The sequence below is a fragment of the Sinohyriopsis cumingii genome, chromosome 2, assembly GCF_028554795.1.
Source record: "Sinohyriopsis cumingii isolate HCF-2022 chromosome 2, ASM2855479v2, whole genome shotgun sequence".
NCBI classification, from domain to species: domain Eukaryota; kingdom Metazoa; phylum Mollusca; class Bivalvia; order Unionida; family Unionidae; genus Sinohyriopsis; species Sinohyriopsis cumingii.
Window position 1 is genome coordinate 62,665,454 of NC_142962.1, and position 14,420 is coordinate 62,679,873.

Below are 14,420 nucleotides of genomic sequence, written 5' to 3' on the forward strand. Positions count from 1 at the left end.
AGCTTCCGGTTAAGTCTAAAATGCCATCAGAATCACCTTCTGCAAGTTAAGACGTGGGCTGCTGACTGCTTTACGATTCTAACTGGATTATTTAACACAGATTGCAATTGAAAGAGAAAGATATGTAGGAGGGGAAGAAAATATTGCTTGTATATCTATATTGTAGTAAAAGTCTTTCTGGTATTTTATTACACATTTTGGATGATATAATAACTAGAAATCAGTGGTTGTAAATGCTTCTATATGTTCTAAAGCAAATACTTGAGTATACACATCAGTATATGGTGTGCATACTAATCAGCAAGTTTGAAAACTAAATATGATGTTTAGTTGAAACTCAGTTTCAAATGAATGAAATTTAATATCATAGCAAGGTAGCTTTCATACACCACCTGTTTGTAGTCTTCAAGGACATTTTTAAAAATTCACATAACTTAGTCATTTTATTCATTGTTTTATAAGTTCTATCATGATTGTCACCAGGGGTTCCCAAATACTGTCAACTTGTTGGTGTTTTTAGTCAAATGGGAGGCTTTTAGTAACAGGGGCGCCATCTTTGCAAGTGCCAATCTGTTTTCAAGCAATAGATGTGAAATAGTCCATTGTATTTGACAATTTCAATAATTCCATCAAATCTGTAGTTACATCTCTCTGAACACATCTATACAAGAGATCCTTCTTTTTATTTGTTCAATATGTTAAACAAATATTAAACTAGATACTGCAAATAGTGGATGCAGACAACACAAATTTACTGCAAAACCAGAAAAGGACACTGTTCAGTATGACTGCTTGTTTACATTGGGAATTTCAGTTTGCTTTAAAATACCAATAAGTCAACAATGTTCAGGACCCCTTGGTGATAGTCAGATTAGAAATTATAAATCAAGGAATCAAATTACTAAGTTTTGTGTATTTTATATATACTTGATTATTTTCATTTTTAAAATTGGTAGTTGGTACAAACAAATAAAAGGATGTGCAAATAGTATAGTAGTATAGTTTTTCGATATAGAGCCAAATGAGAATTAATGATTCTCAGACTTAAAACTGGTCTTTTGTAGTTCCATGCAGATTTTTTTTTTTTTTTTTTTGGTCTGGTTGTGCCTATCTATTTGCTAGTTCCGCGACCGTATTTAATCCAGTTGTTTGTACGTTGCAATGGCGTAGTCCATGAGTACAGAGGAGACATTCGTAAACATTCCATACTTTTGTCAAATTGTATGATACAGTAAATACGTTGCAAGATGTCTTGTACGGAAAGCAGTATAAAAATGTCAACCAAAAGTCATGCAATCGACAAACGAAAACACATATCCATGCAAAGATGGAGAATACTGAAGGAGGTGATCATTTAGCACCGCTCCACATTTGTCAATAGACCAATAATGTGAGACGTCTCCTCTGATATTTGTGTGTTTGTTTTTAGGTCGCCCTACAAAAAACACAAATATCAGGGGAGGCGTCTTCTTACTTTGTAGGACTAACTGGCCAAGTGCAGTAGTTTGGTTTAAACATTTATTGCTATAACATAAAGATAATTGGTACCATCATCTTAACAAGACGGTCATATCAAGTTCTCTTGATTTCCATGTTTTAGCAGTTTATGTAAATACCCTTTCTCATGTTCACTTGTTCCCCGCCGTAACTATTTTCCTTTCCTGATTGCTTTTGGGATTTGAAATATTGTTTTGTTTTTTATATTTTTGATTTGGTGGTAGTTTGTATTTTTAGACATTTTACATTGGTTTTATTATTGAAGGTATTCGTGACCTTGGCTTCATTTGTTTGTTTTTTTGACGCCCTAGGGTGGTCTCTTTGGCATGGCACACTTTTGATTATAGCCGGCTTGTTCATAGTTACCTACTTTCAGTTAGTAGTTAAATAATGAAAGGTTATGATATTGTTAATTGAGGGTGTGTTTTTAAAAAATATATTTTGCATTTGCAGCCAGAGTGACCAGGCTGTGTTTTGTTTCTATCACTGCTCATGTTTAGTGTAGTATGCTTAACTGATTGTTTTGGGGTCTTTGGAAGGGATCATGACAAGGTTCTGTTCTGGTACTGTTAAAGGAGGGTGTGAGTATTCATAGTTGCTTGCCTTGGTAATGTGTATGCTAGGTTCATGTTTGTTAAAATTTTGTTGCAAGTTTATATTTTATATAGTTTACATTGGTTTTTATCATTGGATTTGTTGGATATTTTAGCTCCAGTCTTTATGTTCACTCACCTTGGGTGGTCTCATTGACATGGCAAAAATAGTCTTGATTGTAGGTGGGTTGTTGATCATGAATTATCTATTTACAGTTATTGTTTAAATTGTTACCCTTTTCCAATTTTTGTCATATACACTGTTAGGTTTTTGTACATGATGCCCATGATTTTCATTATGGGTATTCTGGGTATGCGCTTTATGCTCCATTTCCATTTTATTTTACTGGAACACTGCCCTCTCTTGGTTGTATTTGCTGCATATGCTAAGTTCTTGCTGGAGCATTTCAAGGGCTGGGCAGTGTTGGCAGTTTGTACTTGCTTCCATTTCCCAATACAGTGTGACCCCACTATAACATGGTAGTTAGGAGCCATAGAACCTGACCGTGTTATAGACCAAACTGTGTTATCAGCAACCAGGTTGGTTACCTGAAGAAAATGATGCATTACCCCAAAAAATGCAGGGGGGGGGATAATAAATGCAGCTGCAAAAATATGTGCTTTATTGGCACAGTTACTATCTTAGATCAGTGTATTTTAAATGAGAATACGCCTGTAGTGAGAACAGAGAAGGCATGCATAATATTTTCCTTTATTCAGAGAACCAAGCATTGGTGCATATGTGTGTATACTGTTTATATATACATGTCTATGTCTAATGTATAGCATGAATAGAGTATAAATACTGTGTACTCACCTGCAAATCTCATCACATACATTGAATCCACAATACAAGTAATACAATTGAAAAGATGCACATGCACAGATTAAAATATTCAGTAATTTTGTCACAGGTCATATAGGTCTAAATTCAGTGGGGAAAAATAGCACAATCATGTAATGAATGATGAAGCACATTTACTTTTCAGTATGTTCTAAGTTGGTAGAAGTTTGTGTTTTAATCCACCCTTGGTAGTGTTCATAAGCATAAACTTATTTTCTTTAAAAAATGAAACTTTCAGGGCACAGTAATCATGTTCCAGTCACGTTGGAAAATTAAACAATCCATCAGATTCCATTGCTTTTAATTAAGTTTGGTATTGACTTCCTTTGAAGAAAGGTTCTTTGCTTTTATTGAAGATTGTAGTCGGGTTTCTTTGATGAAGGGTGCATGAATTACTGAAGTCACTGCTAAAGGCCAGCTTTGGAGAACCAAACAAATGCCCATTTCTTATTGTCGTTGCAACATCAAATACTTGTATTGCATGATTGTGACTGATTTTATTTTTCATTTGCTTGGTACGTTTTTTTAACAGTTGGTGCTTCAAAGGTACATGTAATCTGTTTTCTTTGAAATTTCAACAAACTATTTTACCTGGGTACATTTTAAGAAAAGGAATTGGCAGTCATTCGGTTGATTTTACACAATGTTCCTTCCTGCCTATTGAATAGAAAAAAAAGTAAGATTCTTTTATTTTATTATATTTTTACATTTGTGGCAGTGGAGTGATGCTGCCTTTCACACATGCGTCAGAAATTTAAAAAAGGGTAAACGGACGATAGATATTCAGGTGTTCTGGTCTGATGACAGTGATTACTACAGAAAATGTGAGTGTTCTGAAGGATTTAATTCTGAGTTCTTTTCACTAATGTATAGCATGAGGACTTTTACTTACCATCCACATAAAAATGTCAGTCTATGTAAATATATTAATTACTTTCAAACGGCCAAAAATCCGACGAAAGATAGATTATGAGATAATGACTCATCCAGTTGATCTCCACCACCAGAAATGTCAACAACAAAATAAGCGGATATCTCACAACATACAGTACTCATGTTAGATGTCAACATAAGTGGATTATTATATAACAATGCACTGTTAAGATGGTTTGTGAATATGGACAAAGAATATGTTTATGTAAAAATAAATAAATTTCAGTGCATTTTATATCAAGTTTGCAGCTTCCTTTCATGGGACCTCTGAGTTTCTCCACTCCAAACCAGTGAATTTTTATACAAGTTTAAACATCCATCAATGTTGTCAATAATTTTAAAAAATCACCAGATGGTATATTTTGCTGCCAATAAGGAAAAAAATTGCAATTTGAGACAGTGATGAAGCCCTGCACGATCCCTGAATAGACTTTAATTTTTGTACTTTTGAGAATGAAAAACTTTTTTCATGTATGAGAAAAATACATATAAAATTTCAGGAGCCACATCACATTCGTCTTGTATTATTCATGCACAATCTCTTCCCCAATATGATAATACTCTTTTTACGTTTTTTTTTCATACTTTTAAGAAAGATTTTTTTCGTCTATGAGAAAAATACATGTATATGAAATTTCAGGAGCCACACCACAACCTTGTTATATCCAAATTCGTGTTATAACGGAGCATGCTATAGCAAGGTCACAGTGTACTTTCCCACACCTCCCCCGTATGATTCAGCCTGTTCTTATTCTGTTTATTATGGTCATTTCGTATTTTGGGTTGTCTGGTAGGTTATTGCCCAAGTTTCTTTCTTCTGTGTGTGATATGGGATTTGACCCGTGTCAAATTGTCCCACATTTTCTGCCATTTAGGGTTGAATTTTTTGTTCAGAATAATACTTTTTATTTCTGATGCACTAAGCAATGTCTTTGAACAGGGTTCAAGTTATTTGTCACTATTGTGTCTGCTTTTCAGTACTCATTATTAGTAAGTGAGATGGAATCCATGTGAATTTGACTATTTTACTGTCTTGTCTGAACTCTTTGAGGATATATCTTGTGTGGTTTACCATATTTGTTATAGTTTTAGATCAGATACCACAGATTGTGGGATGCCATATGAGTAACTCAGAATTACCACTTGTATATTGGGTAATTTCGGATGTAGTTTATGACTACTGTAATTGCCAAAAATTCTACAGTGTAGATTGCACATTCATCTGGTAGTCTTCTTTCATATGCTACATTGAGTTGTGGAATGATTACTCCCGTTGCTGTTTTGTGGGATTTTATAATTTTGGATCTGTGTAGATCTGGATATATACACCATAATTTCTTTTGATGTAAATAAGTGTTGATGCTCGTAACTCTATGAGATCATCCTGTTCTTATTCTTAATCATTTGATGTTGAAATTGATATTTGGAGTTCGGCACATCCAGGGGAGATCTGGGAAATATCTTATTTTCTCTGGTGTAATTTTTGGAATATCAGGCACTATTTTTAGCAGTGATCTTTATGCTATGTATTTTCTTCTGCATTTTTTGGCTGGAGGACCTGTTTGCAATTTTTTATAACTTGTAGTGCAAAGTGGTTGGTTAAGACTAGAGCTGTGTCGGATGAAATCAATCACAGAGGACACTGTAGTAGGCAAAGTTTTCGAAGTTAAAATTGGAATCAACTTTAATATCTTCAGACTCTGATCTTTATTTTTTGTTCCTTCCTTTCTGACATTTCTTTCATTGTGCATATAATGTAACAGTAAAGTTATGACAGCTTAATATAATAAGAAGTACAAAACACACATAGCCAGTAAATAGTAATGAAAAACATCATTGAGAGATTAAATATATGAATAGGAAAGTGGAAAGAAAAGATGATCAAAAACAGCTCAGTGGACACTGGTGACAAAGGAATAGAAAGTTGTGGATATAAAGTGCAACAGAGATCACCATTTTCTATGACTGGTTTAAAAAGACTCAGAAGCAAATCAGATTTAGCAGCAAAGCAGCATTGTTATCCCCTTAGATTATGTCAGCCTCACTTGGCATGCATACATGTACATGGACTGCATGCACATAACCCCACCTTAGCAAAAGACCCCAAAAATGTTGACACTCAAACTGGACTCGGATCTACCAGCACAAGTTTTAAGTCTAGACTGAGGATGTTTGATTGGTCATATTTAAGTCAGACTTTAGTTTCAGTCAATCAGATAGCGGGATTCTAAACAAATTATTGTGGTAAAGTTTTTGTTTTGACCCCACTGTGCACTTTATTATGCAGTTGAATACACTTTCACGTGAGCTACTGTTCCTGGTAAAAGTTACGTGATTAGAAACCACTGGTACACACTTGTGGCTTATTAAGATGCAAAAGTTTGCAAGAAAACAAAAATTATAAATCAATTTTCGTTAAAATTAATTTGATGCCTTGACCTCCACTTATTTCTAGTTTTGTGAAATGAAGCCAACTACTTGGATCACATCCTAACAAGATGTTGTGACCATTACACCACATGTTAAATGTTTATGTAGACCTATACCAGATCTTGAGCTGGTAGTGGTGAGACAGGGTGGGTGTACATATATATCCTTGAGATTATGAGTTTCACTTTCAAGCTTACATCAAAATTTTAATGCCTTCAATAAATTTCATTGTACATATAGTCAAATATAGTTTTAGTGTTGTGATTGCCAACCATTATTAAAAATGGTGGCCACATCTGTGCTATAGTTCAGCTGGCTCAAAATATTGATATTTTTCACAAACCCACAGATCATGAAAATAAATTTGTTACTGATCTTGAGGAAATTTCACTGGTCATGCTAAAATCAAACAGAAACCAGTTCAGTTTCTAATTCATTAATGTATTATTCAATACACATCATTTGAAAACAAAACAAATGCCATTTGTGCTAATTTTCCCAGCATTGCTGGTACTTTTTAGTCTCCTCTTTTTTACCTATTTGCTGCACACCATGCAAATACTAACATGTGTTTACAATTATCAACATTGAATGTTTAGCAACAACAATTTAAATATTAAATATGTTATGATAGCAACTGGTGGTACGTTTTACAGCTCCAACATATTAGTGATGACTTGGTTTTAGTGATCCATTTGCAATACCACTAATTTTGACCCCGATTAAACTTCTTTTTAACATGTCTATCTTTTCACAGGCTCTCTTAGGAAGAAAGTCTTCAGAAACCTGCCAACATTCTGCATCAGTTAGACGATTCAAGGGCTTTGGTCTGTTAACCACACAGAAATTATCTGATGCTGACAGTTTTGGGGAGTGGTATGAGTACACCATGAAAGACATTCCAGACTTCAAAATGACTATAAGGTGTTAAGATGAAGCACTCATTTGAATGTAATCTATGCGTATAATATTATAGCTTCTCCAGTAACATGCAGGAGACTAGACAAAAGTGCTGGAAATGTTTCCTGACATACAGTTTTAACCAATGCTTTCTCTCAAGCTTGTTTTTTGTTTACAAGAGAAATAACAAAGAAGGGCATAAATATTTAATAACTAAAACATGACAGTATTTGATGAAGTTGAAAGAGATTGAAGTGTTTCAAAGCATCACCAAGAGGTATTTGTCAGTTTTAAATTAAATAGTTTTTGGTCATTGTGTAATATTCCAAATTGAATTCATATGCTACACAAATCTTATTTTAGTTAGTTTTTAAATCTTGGCATTACTGCATTATATTTACAGTAAGCATAATTGTCTTTAGTCACTTTTTTGCACAGAGTAGTGTTCTAATATTTTTTTTTCTCTTTTTTTAAATGCAAGAGATCTTATTTCCCACATCAATGTGCAGTAGTGAGACCAAAAATGCAAGAGATCTTATTTCCCACATCAATGTGCAGTAGTGAGACCAAAAATGCAAGAGATCTTATTTCCCACATCAATGTGCAGTAGTGAGACCAAAAATGCAAGAGATCTTATTTCCCACATCAATGTGCAGTAGTGAGACCAAAAATGCAAGAGATCTTATTTCCCACATCAATGTGCAGTAGTGAGACCAAAAATGCAAGAGATCTTATTTCCCACATCAATGTGCAGTAGTGAAACCAAAAATGCAAGAGATCTTATTTCCCACATGAATGTGCAGTAGTGAGACCAAAAATGCAAGAGATATAAAATGTGCACATGTCCAGCTGGAGCATTAACGTTACAAAAATAGCATATTTTCACACACCAATATTTTCTCTAATACATCTCAGCAACAATTTGGAGCATTTTTTACACACACTAAAAATATAGAAAATTGTGAGCATTACGAAAACATTATTATTCTATTCCTTCCATGGGTACTTTGTGTACCAGTTGCAAAAATGGTCAACTCTCTGACATTTGGTATGTCACCTTATGTCTTGAAGAAATATATATAAAAGGTGATGTTTTTCACAACATGGATTTAGAAAGGAAATGTGGTAACCTCCAGTCATTCAGCATTTTTTCTTCTTTTCTTTTCTTCAGACAGTTACCTGGAGTGATTACACCAGAAAATCTGAGAGGCTTCAACAATACTGGAAATGTCTGTGAGTTAACATTCAATGAAACAGTCCTTTGTTCCTCATTTTGTGTAAAATAATGAAGAAAATAAATGCATTTATTATTGTTAGGCCAGGATAGGGCAAGGCATAGGTACTCCGTAACTTCCTATGATTATCATGTTACGGAATACTGTCAGAAAATTAAGATGGTGTATTCAAGTTTTTTAAAATTGAAATAACTTCTGCATCACTTGCTGTGTTCATTTTTGTTATAATATATTACTGTATACCTAAAGTGTAGACCCAATTATGTTAAGTTTTAGCAAAGAGCTATGTCCTTACCGAGATAAGTGTCAGCCTGTTCATTGGTAATTTTGCAACGTGAAAAACAAATGTTAATCTGACATATAAATATATATTTTGGAGAGCATTTCTGGTGAAAACTATTTTGAAGGCATTATCTCCCAGTTAGAGGACTACTATGTTTAAAACCCAAAATACACACACAGACACACGCACACACAATCCCAGTTCGATGCCTCACATTTGACCCTGTTTGTTTTCCAGACAAAATAACTTGACCTTAATCCTCTTTATTTAATACTTGTTACATTCATTAATTGGAGCAATTCATTAAGGTGTCAGAATTTCCTCTATTTGGCATAGATCTCCAAGTGACAAACCCAGTATGAACTTAAATGCATTACACAATGTCTAACTGTACTAAGCTAAACAATTAACCACTCTTTATTGTAAGATGAGAACTCTGACCTACTCACATAGCTTGTGTCTGAAATACATTTCGTCATAAGTAAAGAGTGTATAGCCAACGACCACAGGCTTTCTGTTTTGTTTATGAAGCCATCAGTAAATTGGACAGCTTTGTGACAACATTTGTTGTAAATATCAGCTTAATTGGAAAATATAAAGTGATCATAACATACATATGGTTATTTAAATACAAACAGATACAGCTCATTAATTATTCAAACGGTATCGGACATGGACATTAATCCTCTTCATAAACAATTAAAAATTAAAGAATCATTACTGTCATTTAATCAGTTCATTAAGGAAACCTACACTAATGTTGATAAAGTTCCTTTCTTTTATTTAATTACACTGATGATCTGGTTTGAGTAAATGTAGTTCAGCAAAGTCACTTTAAACATTGTTAATTAATTTTACAGGCTTTGTTGGGTTTTTTAAATATTGATTTGTTGATAATTTGGTAACATAGCCTAAAATGCAATCAAGTGATAATAGAATGTGCACACATGGAACAGTTATTAATGACCACCAATAGGTACGATAATGGATGTAAATGTATACATGAAAAGGACACGAATGTCCAGATAAAGGTAGGTAAAGTGAGTAAAGCACTAAAATATGGACTTATCTGACTTTATACAATATAGAAAAGCACTTGTCCCAGACTAGAAACATGAGAAATTTTACTTGCTCGACCTAAAAAATAAATATTCTAGTACATCTGCTGTGGGAGTTGATCAGCCCTGCCAGATTTTGGAAAGATCTTTATGAGGCATTAATACTTGAATAAACATCCCCTAGAATCCTAGTATGCAGCACTTTCATTGCCGAGATCTATACATTGTACAGAAACCCTCTTATTGGTCATCTGTAATTAACCTTATTTGCTGCTATGTAAATGAATGGAATTAACAGCTTAGCCCATTATGCAATTATCAACTACTTTGCATGTGCTGTTTTATAAGGCAAGTTGACTTGATAAAACCGGATTAATGGGACAAATTTATTTAATATGATGATTTCACTGAACAGTGTATAGCAGTTCCAGAATTATGCAGATATAAACTGTTGAATGTGAAGCTTACAGGGCAATAATAGATAAATAGCACAGTAGTTTTAAAAATATTTTTGGCAATGCTTTTATGGAATTGCTGCTTTTAAGAATTCTTCACAAGATGCATATAAATATTGCTGTGATTACCTCAGTTTTTTGCCAATATTTGGAAGAAACTTTGACCTAATTATAGTAAAATGGTCACTTTTTTAATTGAATCATAATAGTGGAAATGTGCAGCACTGTAGTCTTTACTTTTAAAGTATGGGTAGTGCATTCTAATGCAAATCATGCATAACTATTTGTTTTTGTCAGCTTCAGTAAAGACTTGATATTCACAATATTCACATGTCAAAAAAAAATTGTATTAGTTATATACTTCTACCAAATGCCTCCAGTTTTTATGACCCTAATATGAACCCTCATACCATAAAGTTTGGCACAATATATTTATTAGTCTGAACTTCTTTTCTGTACATAAAAAATTAATAAAGCCATTTGGTCTTAAGTCAGAGAGAGAATGAAAATTACCCCAGGTTGTAATAAAAAGATTTAAAAGAACTATCTTTGTAAAAGCGTGTAATACATTTAAGAGAGTAACATCTGTACAAAGGTTTCAGTAGATTTTGTAGAAGGCCCTGTTGTGAAAATTCTTTTTTGAAAAATCATTGGCAAATATTTTTTGACAATTTTAAGCCTGACCCTGATAAGGTCATTTATGCGAAATGCAGCACTTTGCAATCTTAGACCTGACCTTGATAAGCCATTTTTGTGAGATGAAGTATTTTGCAATCTTAGGTCTGACCTTGATAAGGCCATTTATGTCAGACAGCATTTTGAAATCTTAGGCCTTGCCTTGATAAGGCCATTTATGTGAGATGCAGCATTTTGCAATTCTAATCCTAACTGACAAGGCCATTTATCTGAGTCACAGCATTTTGAAATCTTAGGCCTTGCCTTGATAAGGCCATTTATGTGAGAAGCAGCATTTTGCAATCTTAGGCCTTGCCTTGATAAGGCCATTTATGTGAGATGCAGCATTAAGCCTGGCCCTTATTTGGGGAATCTGCATTATATTTACAATAAGTGTGATCTTGTTCATTCGTATCTAGGCATAAAATGGATCCATCTAAACATGGACTTGTGTATGCAGAAATAAAGACTCACAATGTTAGAATATAATTATATCATGTGCAGGTTTAACATGCTTTGATTTGCTTTTTTTAGGTGTGTGGCCAGCTGAGGAAGTCATGGCCTACTTCTGTTTGCAGCATGCAGAGTGGTTCAGGTTTGGTATTTAAGATTAACTTGTTTTTAGTCAAAACTGGTTCTGAATCAATCTACACTTGGCAAACACAAGTTCACAGTGACATATTTCTCATTCCCCTGTGTTTTTCAGGTCTTTTTTATGTATGTGACTATCAGTGTATCTGTTTGCATATTTTAGCTCATCTATCCAAAGCCCAGGGGAGTTTATGGTATTGGCTTTTGTTTCATGCTTCATTGTGAACACTCTAGAGGCTTAATTTCCAGGTTTGTATATGTAAGCTTATTTCCTCAAACATCAGAGGAGTTTGATTATGAGCATATATAATTATGAGTTGGTCTTGCATCTGATTGGCTGAACTTGAGTAAACTTTGGAGACCATATTTTTGATTAGATTTTGATAAGGTTTTGTATGTAAGCTTATAACATCACGATCTCTGAAAAGTGTGACAATGAGTGACATCCATGCATATTAATGAGGTGAGCTTACATTTGCTTGGTTGAGCTTGTGAGCTCTCTGTAGGTCTTATTTCTGATCAGATTACTGATCAAATCCGATAGCTGGACATTTTGTGGTTGGACAAGTAAAATTTTGCAAGGCACTGGACTGGGACCAATGCTGTTTTCCTATTCTTAAATAATTTGGGGAAGTACTAATTTTAATACTATGATCACTTGATCTACCTTTATCTAAAAGGGCACACTGAATGCTTGATCATTGACACTGTTGAATGTGCGCAAGTTCCATTACTGCTTGTCTGCCTATTAGGCTAAGTGAGTAAATTGGGCTAAGTGAATATTTGGGCTATGTGAGTAAATTATCAACCAATCAAAATGCTTCAAACAAACAAATCCAGTATGATCAATAAGCAGTGCTAAATCTTATGTTACGTGTTTAGGCTCTAATAAACAGTAACAAAAGAAAGAGTGAAAACAAGCTTTGAAAAATTTAACAAATAATTTATTTCCCTGGAAAAACAATGTAAAAATGAAAAAATAATAACTTACGGTTTTAAGAATCAAATCCAAAAATTATCCGAGAATAATCCACAAATTAAATTGTAGCAGTCCTAGTAATGAAATGTTCTAATGAATTCAAGTTTGAGTCCAGACGAAAAATCCAAAATGGAAGGCGATGATGTATACTGTAGTCAGTATAGCACTGATGTGTTTACAGTTCTTTATGAACTACAGAAAATAATATTCCAGTGTTTGAATTCCAAATAAAAGTTAAAGAAATGTCTTTGTCCAATAATTCTGTATCAGCACTCAAATATTTCCAGGAAAAAGACGTAATCTTTTAGAATCCAAATAATCTGAATAAAAATTAAAATGTAACTCCAAACTGGTAACAACAAAAGGAACAACTTTACGTCACAGTGTTTTGAAGCCAGACTGACTAATTTCTGTATAAACAAAGGTTATACAGTAACTTGAGATGCAAAACAGATTCCCGGATGAGTGTCAACCCTCCAGAATTTCAATATCAGTGTAGAAGTATTTATGTCTAAAGTCACGTAGTCCCAGTCAGCCTTGATTTCACTATTATCATTCACACATTAAGAATGAATTACAAAAAAGAAGTGGGGCCCCGAGTGGTCTAAAGCGCTCTTCATTACGGATCACTGCCATCTCACCTTTGTCTGCGGCGGTTCGAGTCTAAGATTCAGCCAATGTGGGTATGTGAGAAAGCTTGCCAGTAGCTTCTCGTGGGTTGGTGGTTCTTTCTGGGGTTTTCCTGGGTTCTTCCTCCACCATTAATATTGGCCGCCATGTATAGCCTATCATGTGCTGAAAAATGGCGTTAAACCCCACAACAACAACAACAAAGAAGTTGTTTACTTGATTCTCAATCAAGGTCAGGAACTAGGTCCACAAAAGATACAAAGTTTGGTGTTTACGACTAAAGCAATCAGGTCAAACTAATTTCTGGAAAGTATTAAATTCCTAGTAAATAAAATTACATTACTTTGACATGCAATGAAACTAAAAATAAAAATATTTTAAAACTTATAAACAATTAAATTAAATCAAATATAAATTAAATAAAATGTACAAAACAAAATGACCTTGTTATATTGTGTTTACTCAAAACAAATACCCTTGAATGGATCACCCTTTGATTTCACCGAGTTGATGTAATGAAATGAATGAAAGGCACTATATCAGCATAAATGTCCTTTTCTTTTATGAACTGATTAAATGACAGTTATAAACCTTTAATATGTTTTAAATAATTATACAGAATATTGATTTCAACATGTGGTATTGCATTTGAAGCCAAACAGTTACACTAAAGGAGCTGTCTGTATTTGCATTGAAGAAACAAAATGTATGTTATGATCACTTATGTAGATGTAGTCAAATGAGGTGATATTTTCGTATTTGGACAATAATGAGTTTATGAAATTATTTTTGCAATTAAGATCATAAGGAAGATTCAGGGAAGGACAATTAATGTGACAATGGAAGGATAAAACATAAGACTGCTACTGGGTTTGAGGTAACTATTCCTCATAAGAGACATGAGCCAGACTCTGCAGTTGCAGCAAAAAATGTCAAATATGACACAACTAAGAGATAAAGAAATTTTCAGCCCCGTTGGGTTAATAATTACCCATGTCTTGAATTTATTGACTCTGAAGTAAAGATGCAAGTCTCGTGATAGTTCTAAACCTCACAAAGTCTGTCCAGCAGTGTATGCATGATGCTAGCTAATATCCTTGAAGATAGAGTTGTTAACACTCCAGTAACAAAGGCTGTCCAGCAGTGTATGCACGATACTAGCTAACATCCTTGAAGATAGAGTTGTTAACACTCCAGTAACAAAGGCTGTCCAGCAGTGTATGCATGATGCTAGCTAACATCCTTGAAGATAGAGTTGTTAACACTCCAGTAACAAAGTCTGTCCAGCAGTGTATGCACGATACTAGCTAATATCCT

At 34.0% G+C, this 14,420-nt stretch overlaps 1 protein-coding gene across 1 annotated transcript in view; it reads left to right on the forward strand.

Moving 5' to 3' along the window:
* Nucleotides 1–1,161: 1,161 nt before the first annotated feature.
* The window catches only part of LOC149805036 (calmodulin-lysine N-methyltransferase-like), a 46,374-nt gene continuing 33,115 nt past the window's right edge, over nt 1,162–14,420 (forward strand). Inside the window, exons 1-4 of the mRNA XM_089946769.1 lie at nt 1,162–1,346; nt 7,055–7,221; nt 8,369–8,430; nt 11,438–11,498. Coding sequence (XP_089802895.1) covers nt 1,248–1,346; nt 7,055–7,221; nt 8,369–8,430; nt 11,438–11,498 — 389 coding nt within the window. The 5' untranslated portion in view covers nt 1,162–1,247. The remainder of the gene's footprint in view (nt 1,347–7,054; nt 7,222–8,368; nt 8,431–11,437; nt 11,499–14,420) is intronic.